This window comes from Piliocolobus tephrosceles, chromosome 14, assembly GCF_002776525.5.
Source record: "Piliocolobus tephrosceles isolate RC106 chromosome 14, ASM277652v3, whole genome shotgun sequence".
Classification (NCBI taxonomy): Eukaryota; Metazoa; Chordata; class Mammalia; order Primates; family Cercopithecidae; genus Piliocolobus; species Piliocolobus tephrosceles.
In genome coordinates, this window is record NC_045447.1 from 1,921,874 (window position 1) to 1,934,593 (window position 12,720).

At 57.6% G+C, this 12,720-nt stretch overlaps 1 protein-coding gene across 3 annotated transcripts in view; it reads left to right on the forward strand.

The window, feature by feature from the left end:
* The first annotated feature begins 489 nt into the window (after positions 1-489).
* Positions 490-12,720, forward strand: part of SNAPC4 (small nuclear RNA activating complex polypeptide 4) — a 26,897-nt gene continuing 14,666 nt past the window's right edge. The window contains exons 1-10 of one of the 3 annotated variants that reach the window (XM_023227651.1): positions 490-603; positions 2,287-2,425; positions 3,660-3,706; positions 4,939-5,106; positions 5,285-5,410; positions 5,829-5,907; positions 6,375-6,456; positions 8,183-8,287; positions 8,364-8,436; positions 8,849-9,013. In XM_023227651.1, the coding sequence (XP_023083419.1) occupies positions 2,296-2,425; positions 3,660-3,706; positions 4,939-5,106; positions 5,285-5,410; positions 5,829-5,907; positions 6,375-6,456; positions 8,183-8,287; positions 8,364-8,436; positions 8,849-9,013 (975 nt within the window). In that variant the 5' untranslated portion in view covers positions 490-603; positions 2,287-2,295. Of the gene's footprint in view, positions 604-2,282; positions 2,426-3,659; positions 3,707-4,938; positions 5,107-5,284; positions 5,411-5,828; positions 5,908-6,374; positions 6,457-8,182; positions 8,288-8,363; positions 8,437-8,848; positions 9,014-12,720 lie in introns of all 3 variants that reach the window. The other 2 variants (XM_023227652.1, XM_023227653.1) reach the window with 2 other exon arrangements.

Here is a 12,720-nt window from a genome sequence, read left to right on the forward strand (position 1 = left end):
GGCAGCTCTCCAGGCCAGGACACCCTAGAGGGCCCAGAGGGTGGGCACAGGTGACCAGGGAAGTGAGTTCTGCGTGGTGTGGGCCCCCACCTCTGACCTCAGTCTCCTGCACGTGCCTGGAGCTCGGCCTGGCCTGGGCGGTCCTGAGCACGCAGGGCAGGCTCGGGAAAAGCCCTTCACGTAGACTTTCTTATCCGCTGCTTAACCAAACCCCAAGATGTCCGTTAACAGAGGATGAATCAGGCACAGAGAGGTCCAGCGGTGGCCACCGAAGGTCACAGCCAGTGAAGGCCGGTCTTCCGGGTCGTGACCAGGTGGCCGGGTGCCCGTCCTCGCCTGTCCCCTGCCTTGGGGTCCCGCGTCCACCCGCGTCCCTCCAGAGCGCGCGGAGGCGGCCCCCAGGACGGCCGCGCGAGGGCAGCATCGAGCCGTTCGCCCCTCTAGTCCCGGCGGGGCAGCGGCCGTCCCGGCGTGCCCCGCGCCTCAGGAGGCGGGACTTCCGGCGCGCGGCGCTCTTGTTCTGCAGCCGCCGGAAGCCTTGAGTCTGCGGTCGCCCGGGCGACGGCTGGGTCCGCGCGGGCAGGTAAAGTCTGCACATAACAGGTGAGGCGTGGGTGGCGGTGGCAGCTCCCGGGCTCTCTCCGCGGAGGGGCGATGTTCCGAGGAGCGGACATCCGAGGCCCGGGACGGGGACGAGGCAGCGTCCAGAGTCGGGGAAACTGAGGCCCGGCGTGGCCCCGTCCGGCTGAGCCTGGGCGCGCGAGGATTCCGGCCCTGGGAGCCCTTCGGCTGGGAGCGGGCTGCGGCCCCCGCGGGCTCCGAGGAGGCGCCGGCGGGGGGGTCCCGGCTGCAGGGCGCCCGCGTGCGTCTCGGGGACTGCGCCGTCGATTCTGCGGTGGCCGAGCCCCGGGGGGGTTTCCTCAGGTCCCGCAGCTAGCAGGAGGCGGAACTGGGCCTGAGCCGGGTGTGTCTCCCAAACCGGTGCCTAAACGTCCATCGCCCTGGCGCTTCCTGGGGTTCCCTGGGCCAAGCCGAGTCTGAGTGGCGTCCCCGCAGCTGGGGCGGGAGGGACCGTCTGCTGCGTTCCGTTTTGGTGGGCAGCCCTCATGACCAGCCCTTGGGAGAGGGGTGCGGGGAGAGGGACAGCCCCTGATGTCGGTGGCTCAGCACGTGTGACTTTGACCTCCTTCCTGCCGATCGTTGCTCTCCTGAGCAACTCGGGGAGGGGAGGCAGCAGCCTCTTGCATGAGGCTTCCAAGGGAAAGCATTTACCTTGGAAGACGCTGAACCGGCCTGCGGTCGCTGCCAGCTCTGCTTCTGGCCGGCTGTTAGCTGAGTTTACAGGTTCACAAGCATTTCGGGCATCAACAAGGGGCTTTGTGAAGGAGTGAGGGGACCTGGGCTGCTGATGTGGCTAACGGTGCTGGCGGGTGGATGCTTTGGTTTGTTCCAGTTGGGCAGTGCCCCAGTCAGTCTCCAGCAGGGAGAGCCATGCCAAGGGCAGGGGAGGGCGTTTCTCTTTGTTGTTGGGTGTTTTGGGCTCCGGGGTCTGTGCTAGTGATTCCTTTAGATTTTCTCTGCTAATGCTTCATTCTCCTACTGTCTCTCTCTAGCGTCCTTCTCCCTTCAGACTTCCTAGACCACAGTTCCTAAGAAAAAAGCTTGGCAGACATTTGTTCGGTCTCAGGCACTGCCACATTCCAGGTGCTGTTATGGATGCACAGAGAACAGCCAGCCTTGTGCCTTTGGGTTGCCTTTGAGACCTTCCTTACATGGGGGAAGTGCCTGTCACCTGGGCAGTTTCAGCGTGTGTCTCTGAATTTTTCTCAAATGCCCTCTGTGGTCCGTCTCTGTGCCATGGGAGAGCAGGATGGCCAAAGCGGGGCACGGGCTGTGTCCTTGCCCTGTGGTGACTTTGCCACTGCACCCCACACTTTCTGTATTGGGTGGCCAGTTTCGGCGTGGCTTGGTGTGGGAGCAGAGACAGGACAGTGGGCCTGCCCTGGTTCATCCACTCCCTGCCTGTGCCAATTGCAGCCTCAGAGCAGGCGGGAGACCTCGGGGCTTAGGCTCCTGGCATAGCACGTAGCAGGAGTTCGTGGGGTCTGAGGTTGCCACTCCAGGGCTCCCTGATTCTGGGCCTGGCCTCTTGATCTTTCTCTGGGGAGCCCAGTGCCTGCTGCCGAGCAGACTCCTGCCATCCCCTGTGGGCGGCTGTGTCTGAAGGAGAATGGGATCCCAGCACAGTCTTGGTTTCTAACATCTTGGGGTGTGTTTTGGAGGCAGGCAGAAGTCATGGATGTAGATGCTGAAAGAGAGAAGATAACGCAGGAGATCAAGGAGCTGGAAAGGATTTTAGATCCCAGCTCCACGGGCACCCACGTGGAGGTCTCAGAATCAAGTCTCGAGTCAGATTCTGAAGCAGGTGAGCCCCTTGCACCTGGCCTCCTGGGGTCCTGGTAAGAACAGCTGGTCTGCCCCCTGGGTTCCTCTCAGGTACATTAGGGTGTGATGGTAACTAGGTGTGGTCTCTCGGGCCTGTAACCCCAGGGACTCCGGAGGCTCAGGTGAGAGTATTGTTCGATCCCAGGAGTTCATGTCCAGCCTGGGCAACGCAGCAAGACCCCGCCTCTAAAAATAATAATAATAAAACGATGGCTGGTACTGCTTGAACCAGGCCCAATTTTTTGCCAACTGGTGTCTGCCTGTACTCCAGCCAGAGAGCTTCTGACCATTCCATGTTTGCTAGCCCCTGAAGCAGCTGGCTGTGTGTGTACCCTGGGCTCTAGTCCTCCCAGGGTCTGGCCCTGGCCTCCTTGGGCCTGTGCAGGGCTTCTGGAGTGGACCATCCTGGGAGGAGGGGGCGAGCCTGGAGCTCACCGATGGCAGCCTGGACAGTCCATGCCTGATGGTCACCACAGCTCACACCCCCAGCATCTCTTCTCCTCACATGCACCCCTCCCAATGTGCTCCCCATCCCAATGTCCTCCCCACCCCAATGTGCTCCCCATCCCAATGTCCTCCCCACCCCAATGTGCTCCCCTCCCCATGTGCTCCCTAACACATGTGCTCCCTAACACATGTGCTCCCCACCCCATAGGCTCCCCACCCCACAGCCTCCCCTCCCCACGTGCTCCCCTCCATGCTGCCTTTATCTTCTGAGCCTACCCCAACCCCACCAGCTGCTCCCTGACAGGAGATCCCCCCCAGCCTTGTTTCCCACCTCTCCCAGACCTAGGGCCTGCCTCTGAGGCAACCTGCTATCTTTCTCTGTGGTCAGGGCCTCTACGTCCGTGCCTTCCACCTGACTGGAGGAGCTCCCGAAGGACAGGGCCATTTTCTGCTAAGCTTTCTCCGTCTGTCTCTCCAATGCAAGATAGCCTGTGCCGTCCAGTGAACCCCGTGTAGCTTTGTCCCGTGTGCCTGGAGGTCCCCAGTGTGTGGTCAGAGTCTTCTCCATCTGGCTAACTGGCCTTGGTCCATTGCCCACCCTGCTGTCAGAGAGGGAAGGTCCGCTCATTGCAAGCCTCAGCCTGAGGCGCTCTCACCACTTGACAGCCCGGGCCCTCTCCCCTCTGCCCAAGAAACAGTGGTGAGCTGCGCCCCCACCCCGACCCAGACGCTGGTCACCAACACTGTGTTGCTTGTGTTTCTGACAGAGTCACTGCCTTCTGAGGACTTGGACCCTGCCGATCCCCTCATCTCGGTAACTGCTGGCCTGATCTGGCTGTGCCACTGGGTCGGGCCTGCCAGCACCTTCCAAAGTGGCGTGGGAGGGGGTGTGGTTTGAACCCATATTGGTTTTTCTGCCTTATGAAAATGATGCGCGTTTGTTATAAAAAAAAAATCAGAAAGCATTTGTCATTGAAATTGTCCCCAGAAATAACCACTGTTAGCAGCTTGGTGATCACACCTCTTGGCTTTTTTCTTAGCTCATGGCTGTATGCCTCCGTCTCCTGCGTGGCATCTGTCACTCATGGAAAGCTGAGTTGTGCACCTGGGTCCTGCCCCTCACAGCTCAGCGCTCTATGCCTCAGATTCCTGTGGGGCAGCAGGGACGTCTCCAGCACAAGTCAGTTAACACAAGCAGCTATACAAAAACTAGCTGGTGCAGTGGCACGTGGCTGTGGACCCAGCTACTTGGGTGGCTGAGGCGGGAGGATCACTTGAGCCCAGGTAGTCGAGGCTTCAGTGAGCTGTGATTGCACCACTGCACTCCAGCCTGGGTGATGGAGTGAGACCCTCTCTCAAAAAAAAAGAAAAATACACGAACACCTAAACAGCACATGGCAGCCACTCTGTGAGGCCGGTCATTATTTTATTAGCTGTCTTTTGTTTACTTTGGAAAACGTTGGCGATTAGCTGCTTCATTTTTCCACCGAGTTAGTAGGTACTGAGTCGCCTCATGTTAGCGCGGCTGTGTGGTCTGCCTTCTGTGGGTGAGCACCCTGCCGTAGCCCGTGGGCGCCTCACCGGATCCCGACGGGCATTTTCACCACGTCCACTTCCTGGCTCTGCAGAGACTTTCCTCCCACACACGCTTGCTCCCCGTGCTTTGCTGGTGATTCACACCACAGGGGCTCAGGACAGAGTTCAGGGTTCACAAGGACGCCTGTGGTCCTAGAAAGCTCCTGCCTCGCAGCAGCCCCAGCCCTGGCGCGTTCCAGGCAGGAGGCTCCACCTGCCGTGGATTAGGAAAGGCACACACGGGCCACCTCGAGGTGTGCTCCGTTCCCAACTCTGACGCCCAACACGCTCCGCTCCCAACTCAGATGCCCTCCTGCTGCCCACCAGGGTCACTTCCTGCTGCCACATGGGGTGTTGCTATGCTGGAGCTGCCTCGGTGTCCCAGAGGCCCAGCGATGGGCGACTGGCTCCCGAGGACAGGGCAACATCCACATCTCATCCCTTCACATGCCATTTCTGGCTCGTAACCAGGAAGAAGAAAGATGGGGTGAAGCCAGCAATGACGAGGAGGACCCCAAGGATAAAACCCTCCCCGAAGACCCGGAGACCTGCCTGCAGCTGAACATGGTCTACCAGGAGGTCATCCAAGAGAAGCTGGCTGAGGCCAACTTGCTGCTGGCCCAGAACCGGGAGCAGCAGGTGGGACGGGCCTCGGCCCCCGGTGCCCGCACCTCCCCACCCCCAGAGCCCCCCACAGCTGGACCTCCCAGGTCCAGGGCTCCCCAGCTTCCTGCCTCTCCTCTGCCCGGGGTCTCCTCCACAGGGAGAGTCGTTGCTGCTGGTCCACAGAGGGGTCCCTGTCTTGTATCTGTCACAGGAGGAGCTCATGAGGGATCTGGCCGGGTCCAAAGGCACCAAGGTGAAGGATGGCAAGAGCCTGCCCCCAAGCACATACATGGGGCACTTCATGAAGCCGTATTTCAAGGACAAGGTCACGGGTGTGGTGAGTGGCCCAGGCCCTGCTCTTGTCGGCAAGGCTCTGTGCACCGTGGGAAGGGCCCTTGTCCCCAAGTCCTGCTGCAGGGAGTCGTGAATTCCCGTGAGTTCAAGATAACATTGGCCAACCTCCTTCACACTGCCTCCTCCATGGTGGGCAGGCTGCCTTCTGCTCTGCGCTGGGCTGCCCGGGCTGCCCTGTGAAGCGATGAGCAGGCCCTTGTGGAGGTGCCAGGGTTGCCTGTGCGAGGCCTGACCACAGCAGGCCTCATGGATTGGCCGGCAGGGTTGCAGCCGCCAGCCTCACAGTACAGGAGGACCGGAGGCAGGGGGCCCGAGTCCTTTTGTGGACTCTGGAAGGATGTGCTGGGCCTGCAGGGAGCACACGTGGTCTGTGCCTGTGGTGATGCTGTGCACCCTGACAGGGGCCCCCTGCCAACGAGGACACACGAGAGAAGGCTGCCCAGGGGATCAAGGCTTTCGAGGAGCTCCTCGTGACCAAATGTAAGAGCCCCAGCCGGCCATGCGGCACCTCTGAACGCGGGGGACCCCTCCCCACGGCCCTGCTTTCCCCAGTTTCTTCTCAAGTTCTCAGACTTTTCTCTGTTGTGACCTCATGGCTCCTTCAGGCCTTGACCACTGGGACTGGCTCCTTGACCCCTGCCTTTCCACACTGAGCAGGTCCTTTCCAGAACGCCCGTCATGCGGGACGGGCCAGGCCGCACCCTACTCTCTTACTCAGTCTCTCTGCCTTGTCTTGGGCCGCAAAGCCCTGGCAGCTCTGCCCGTGAGCTGGCACCAAGCCTCGAGTGAAGCTATGTCGGTGGGTGGAGGGGCCGCACTTGTGGCCTGATGTGCTGCTTACTCGCTGTGGGGCCCCCACCACTGCCTGGGGAAGTGCACACCGACCACAGGGTTGGGCCGTGGAGAGGATCCAGATCCTCAGTGATGGCGCTGTGGCTTCTCCTCAGGGAAAAACTGGGAAAAGGCCTTGCTCCGAAAGTCAGTGGTGAGTGACCGCCTGCAGCGATTGCTTCAGCCCAAGCTACTGAAGTAAGTCTAAAATCAAAGGTCAAAAATGGCCCTCGGGCTGGGTGCAGGGCTCACACCTGGAATCCCAGCACTGTGGGAGGCCAAGGCCGGAGGGTCTCTTGAGCCCTGGAGTTCAAGCCCAGCCTGGGCAACATGATGAGACCCCACCTCTTCAAAAAGTAAAAAAAATTAGCCGAGTGTGGTGGTGCACGCCTGTGGTCCCAGCTACTCGGGAGACTGAGGTGGGAGGATCGATTGAGCCCAGGAGGTCAAGGCTGCAGTGAACTGTGATTGCACCACTGCGTTCCAGCCTGGGCAACAGAGCGAGACCCTGTCTCAAAAACAAACAGCCTTTTCCAGCCAACAGGAAAAGTCAAGGCTGGCTGATTTGGGCTTGGCAGAGGTTCGGCTTAGCTGCGTGCCTGTTCTCTGCAGCAGGTCCTGCCATCCCATGGAGAGATGCTGATGCCTGGACCATGCCTTTTTCCCCTGAAGGGGGCTTCCTCGTGGCCAGGCGGCTAAGCACAGGATCAGTCCACACGGCCACATTGAGGGGTGTGGCTCGGGGCGCAGGGTGGTCACCATGGCCATGATGACGGGTGTGGCTCGGGGCGCGGGGTGGTCACCACGGCGGATGAGAGGGGTGTGGCTCGGCACACGGGGTGGTCCACACGGCCGTGATGAGGGGCGTGGCTCAGGGCGCGGGGTGGTCACCACAGCCGTGATGAGGGGTGTGGCTCAGGGCGCGGGGTGGTCACCACGGCCATGATGAGGGGTGTGGCTCAGGGCGCGGGGTCGGTCCACACAGCCATGATGAGGAGTGTGGCTCGGGCAGCTTCTCTTCTCTGGGTCTCTCTTTCCCTGTGCCTGAAACCTGGTGTTTGCTAATGGGGTGATATCATGTGACCAAAGTAAGGCACAGCACGGCCTTACTGTCCACACGCGATAGAAGGCGCTGCTGTCCTGATGACTTCGGTCAAAGACAGAGCTGCTCCCAGAGCCCAGAGACCCAGCAGCACCTTGTTGGCCACTCCGTCAGCAGCACAGCGGGTCCCCACCTGTCTTCTGTGCGGCCACCATGAGCTCTCAAGGCAGAGGGGGTGCCTTTAGGATACAAGCTGCCAGGACATCTCTGGGCACTGAGAGGCTTTTGGCCAGGCCAGGGGTCCTGGGGCCCGCCTGCCAGCCGTGGCCTGGTGTGTATGGTCAGGGTTTGCAGTGACGACGGTGGGTCTCTCCTCAGGCTTGGGGAGAGCTGGGTTTTCCTCCCTGGCCTGCTCGGGGGAGTGGTTCTTTCCTGTGACCTCACAGCCTCCGGCCCCCTCACTGGGCACCAGTCAGGACATCTGCCCATGGCTGTGTCTCTGTGCCAGGCACAGACCGGGAGCTGGGGCACTGAGGCTCCGGAGGGCTGTGCCGAGGCTCTGAGACATGGGGGCCAGCAGGCAGGCATAGGCTGGGAGCTGGGGCCCTGAGGTTCTGGAGGGCTGTGGCGAGGCTCTGAGACATGGGGGCCAGCAGGCAGTAGCCTCTGTGTCAGCAGACACTGCAGCCCTTCCCACCCCAGTGGCAGCCTGGAGGTGGGTGCTACGGCATCTTTCATGGGTGAGGAGGCCAAGGCAGGGAGGGTAAGGGAGGCTCAGAATCTTTGCTGAGCTCACACTCTTTGCCCTATACTGCGCAGAGAACCCGTCCCGCCCAGCAGCCCTTATGTCTGCAGCCCTTCTGCCTCTGCTCTGCTTTGCAGGCTTGAGTACTTGCACCAGAAGCAGAGCAAAGTCTCCAATGAGCTGGAGAAGCAGGCCCTGGAGAAGCAGGCCAGGGAAGCCGAGAAGGAGATCCAGGACATCAAGTGAGGAGGCCTCCCGGGAGGGCCCAGGGGAGCCCACAGGCCAGGCGTGGCGCCAATACCTCATCCCTTCCTCCAGCCAGCTTCCAGAAGAGGCCTTGCTGGGAAACAGGCTGGACAGCCATGACTGGGAGAAGATTTCCAACATTAACGTAAGTCAGGGGCAGGTCTGAGCCCCAAGCAGCTCGCAGCGCAGCTCCCTGTAGCCCAGGTGCGGTGGGAATTGGGTGGTAAGGCCACACCCTCCCTGGCACAGGTTCCACGGTGACCCCTGCTCACCCGGGTCAAGCACACGTCCGGCAGTTGGTAGTGGTGAGTGGCCTCAGGGCTTTCTGGCTGGTGCACAGCCCCCTTTCTGAGACGGTCTGGAAGGCTCCCGGCTTTGCATTTGGAGCCAAGTCTACGTATTTGGCCGTGCAAGGCCTAGTGAGTTGGACGAAGATTCCGCTTACTTGCAGCCATTGGAAGCCTCCAGCTGGCAGAGAGCGATAGCTCAGCCTGGAGCTGCATCTAGGGCGCCCTGGGGTCAGTGGCCTGCAAGGCTGAGTGTCTCTGTCTGTGCAGTTTGAAGGCAGCCGCAGCGCAGAGGAGATCCGGAAGTTCTGGCAGAACTCTGAGCACCCCAGCATCAACAAGCAGGAGTGGAGCGGGGAGGAGGTGGAACAGCTGCAGGCGATCGCGGCTGCACACGGCCACTTGGAGTGGCAGAAGATTGCAGAGGAGCTGGGGGTAAGGACCTGGCCTGGACCCCAGGGGCCAGGAGACCTGAGGGCGTGTGGGCCCTATAGCAGGAGGTGGCTGGACAGGTGCGGGGTCCTCAGTCCTCACTCGCCACCAGGTTTCTGTGTGTTGTCACCTCCAGGCTATGGCCCTGGGGAAGGAGCCTGCCCAGCCCTCTCTGCCACTAGGCCGTTGCCGCAGCTTCCCTGGGCCTTCCTAGTCCTCCAGGTCTCCCCATACAGTGGTGCGTGCCCAGCTTACCAGAGTCTGTCTCCTTTCTTATTTCCAGTCTTCCTCTGTGTCCATCAGCCTCGGGAGTTTATTCTGTTGATGTTTCTAAGGGATGCTTTTTCCTAGTGTGAGTTCTTGCCGCTTTTCTGATTTCCTGAGTGAGGGCTCAGTTGTTTACTGACTTGGGTCTCTTGTCTTGATAACGAGGCTTGTTAGGCTGCACTCTTCTGAGAGCAGCTTGGTGTGAACTGTTCTTTTCATAGATTTCCAGAGTAGCTCTAGTTTCCATTTTTATTGCCTCTTTGGACCTAGGTTTATCTAGGAATGTATGTTTCCATTTTTAAATAGTTGGGTTCCTGGGAGTTCTTGTGGTGGTTCTTTATCTGAATTTGATTGGAACATGAACTTAGGGGCGTGATGTGTAAAATCTCCATCTTTCAAATATATTACTCTTTTTATGGCAGAGCACCTGATTATAGCAGACCAAACTAAACTTGCCAAAACTGTTTTTAAGAAAAAGCAGTATTTTCTGTAAGTAGGGCCTAATCTATATCAGCTCTTAAATTGAGTTTGCCTTTAAAGATGTTTAATTCTGCTGGACGCAGTGGCTCACCCCTGTAATCCCAGCACTTTGAGAGGCCAAGGCCGGTGGATCACCTGAGGTCTGGAGTTTGAGACCAGTCTGACCAACATGGAGAAACCCCATCTCTACTAAAAATACAAAATTAGCTGGATATGGTGGCGCATGCCTGTAGTCCCAGCTACTTGGGAGGCTGAGGCGGGAGAATCGTTTGAACCCAGGAGGTGGAGGTTGCAGTGAACTGAGATAACGCCACTGCACTCCAGCCTGGCGACAAAGCGAGACTCCATCTCAAAAAAAAAAAAAAACAAAAAAAAAAGTTTAGTTCCGAAAAGTTATGTTGATGTCACTTGACTATGTCTTGACATCATAATATTAAAAATCAGTTTTTCGGTCGGGCGCGGTGGCTCACGCCTATAATCCCAGCACTTTGGGAGGCCGAAGCAGGCGGACCACGAGGGCAGGAGATTGAGACCATCCCGGCTAACACAGTGAAACCGCATCTCTACTAAAAATATAAAAAATTAGCCGGGTATGATGGCAGGCGCCTGTAGTCCCAGCTATTCAGGAGGCTGAGGCAGGAGAATGGCGTGAACCTGGGAGGTAGAGCTTGCAGTGAGCCAAGATCGTGCCGCTGCACTCCAGCCTGGGCGACAGGGCAAGACTTGTCTCGTAAGTAAATAAATAAACAAACATATAATTATCAGGTCTTCTTTTATGTATATTTTACTGCTATATAGTTTGGTACACGCAACTTTTTTTTAATCGGGGTCTACTTTCTTTTTTGTTTTTTATATTTTTTAAGTTCAGAGGTGCGCGTATAGGATGTGCAGGTTCGTTTTGTAGGTGAATGTGTGCCATGGTGGTTTGCTGCACAGAGCAGCCCATCACCCAGGGGTTCAGCCCAGCGTGCAGTAACTCATTAGCTCTTTTTCTTTCTTGCTTGCTTTTTTTTTTTTTTTTTTTTTTTTTGATGCAGTCTGTTTCTTTTTCCCAGGCTGGAGTCAGCGACACGGTCTCGGCTCACTGCAACCTCCACCTCCCGGGTTCAAGCGATTTTCCTGCCTCAGCCTCCTGAGTAACTGGGACTACAGGCGCCCACCACCATACCTGACTGATTTTTGTATTTTTAGTAGAGATGGGGTTTCACTGTATTGGCCAGGCTGGTCTCGAACTCTTGACCTCGTGATCCACCCGCCTCGGCCTCCCAAAATGTGGGATTACAGGCATAAACCAACTCGCCTGGCTGCATTAGCTCTTTTCCATGATGCTCTCCTCCGCCCCTATCCCCCACCCCCCACTCCCCACACACATAACTTTTTATGTAATTAATAGAGACCTAGTCTTGCCATGTTGCCCAGGCTGGTCTTGAACTCCTGGCCTCAAACACTCCTTCTGCCTCATCCCAAAGTGTTAGGATCACAGGTGTGAGCCACTGTGCCCAGCCCACATAACTCTATGATGACTGTTTTTCGTTGTTTTTTTTTTTTTTTTTTTGAGACAGAGTCCAGCTCTGTCGCCTAGGCTGGACTGCAGTGCCCCGATCTCGGCTCCCTGCAACCCCTTCCTCCCTCGTTCAAGCAGTTCTCCTGCCTCAGCCTCCTGAGTAGCTGGGATTACAGGTGCCTGCCACCATGCTCAGCTAATTTTTGTATTTTTAATAGAAACGGGTTTTCACCATGTTGGCCAGGGGTCTCAAACTCCTGACCTCTAGTGATCTGCCCGCCATGGCCTCCCAAAGTGCTGGATTACAGGCGTCAGCCACCGCACCTGGCCCTGATGACTGTATTTACTTTGCAAATTATGCTTTTTTAAAAAGTCGTTATCTATTTCCCTTATTCTTTTTGAGCTTGAATTTCATCTTCCTGGTAGAAGCGTTGCCACTCTTGCTTTTTTTTTTTGCATTTTTTTATCCATCCCTGTATTTTCTTTTTTTTTTTTTTTTGAGACGGAGTCTCACTCTTTCCCCCGGCCGGGGGGCAGCGGCGCCATCTCGGCTCACTGCAAGCTGTGCCTCCCCGGTTCACGCCATTCTCCTGCCTCAGTCTCCGGAGTAGCTGGGACTATAGGCGCCACCACCACGCCCGGCTAATTTTTTGTATTTTTAGTGGAGACGGGGTTTCATCATGTTAGCCAGGATGCCTGACCTCGTGATCTGCCCATCTCGACATCCCAAAGTGCTGGGATTATAGGCGTGAGCCACTGCACCCGGCCCATCCCTGTATTTTCAGCCTTTTAACGCGTCATCATCTCCAGGTGTTTTCATGGAAGCAGCATGCCGCTGGGTTTTGCTTTCCCACCCGCCTGACCAGCCTCTGGCTTTGTTGGGAGATTGGGTGTTCTTGGTGCCCTCCCTGGCTCTGATGTGTTGAGTCCATTTTACTTTGTGGCCTGTTTTCCTTCCACTCTGTCTTGCTGGTTTTCTGAAACCGTAAGTCCAGTTTCTCTCCTTGTGATTTTTGGGAATTCTGTCTTCCATCCATTAATGGCCTTTTCTCCTTGGAACACGTAGTCAGACACGCTTCTCTGTTAATATCAGAAAGCGCAACACCAGCACTTTCCCCCACCAGATTCTTTCTCCTTCCCGGAAAGTGTTTTTAGTCTCTGTCAAAGCCAGGCTAAGGCCTCAGCAGCCTCCCTCCAGCCTCACTCTATCCTCCCTCCAGCCTCACTCCAGCCTCCCTCCATCCTCACTCCAGCCTCACTCCATTCTCCCTCCAGCCTCCCTCCATCCTCACTCCAGCCTCACTCCATTCTCCCTCCAGCCTCCCTCCATCCTCACTCCAGCCTCACTCCATTCTCCCTCCAGCCTCCCTCCATCCTCACTCCAGCCTCACTCCATTCTCCCTCCAGCCTCCCTCCATCCTCACTCCAGCCTCACTCCATTCTCCCTCCAGCCTCCCTC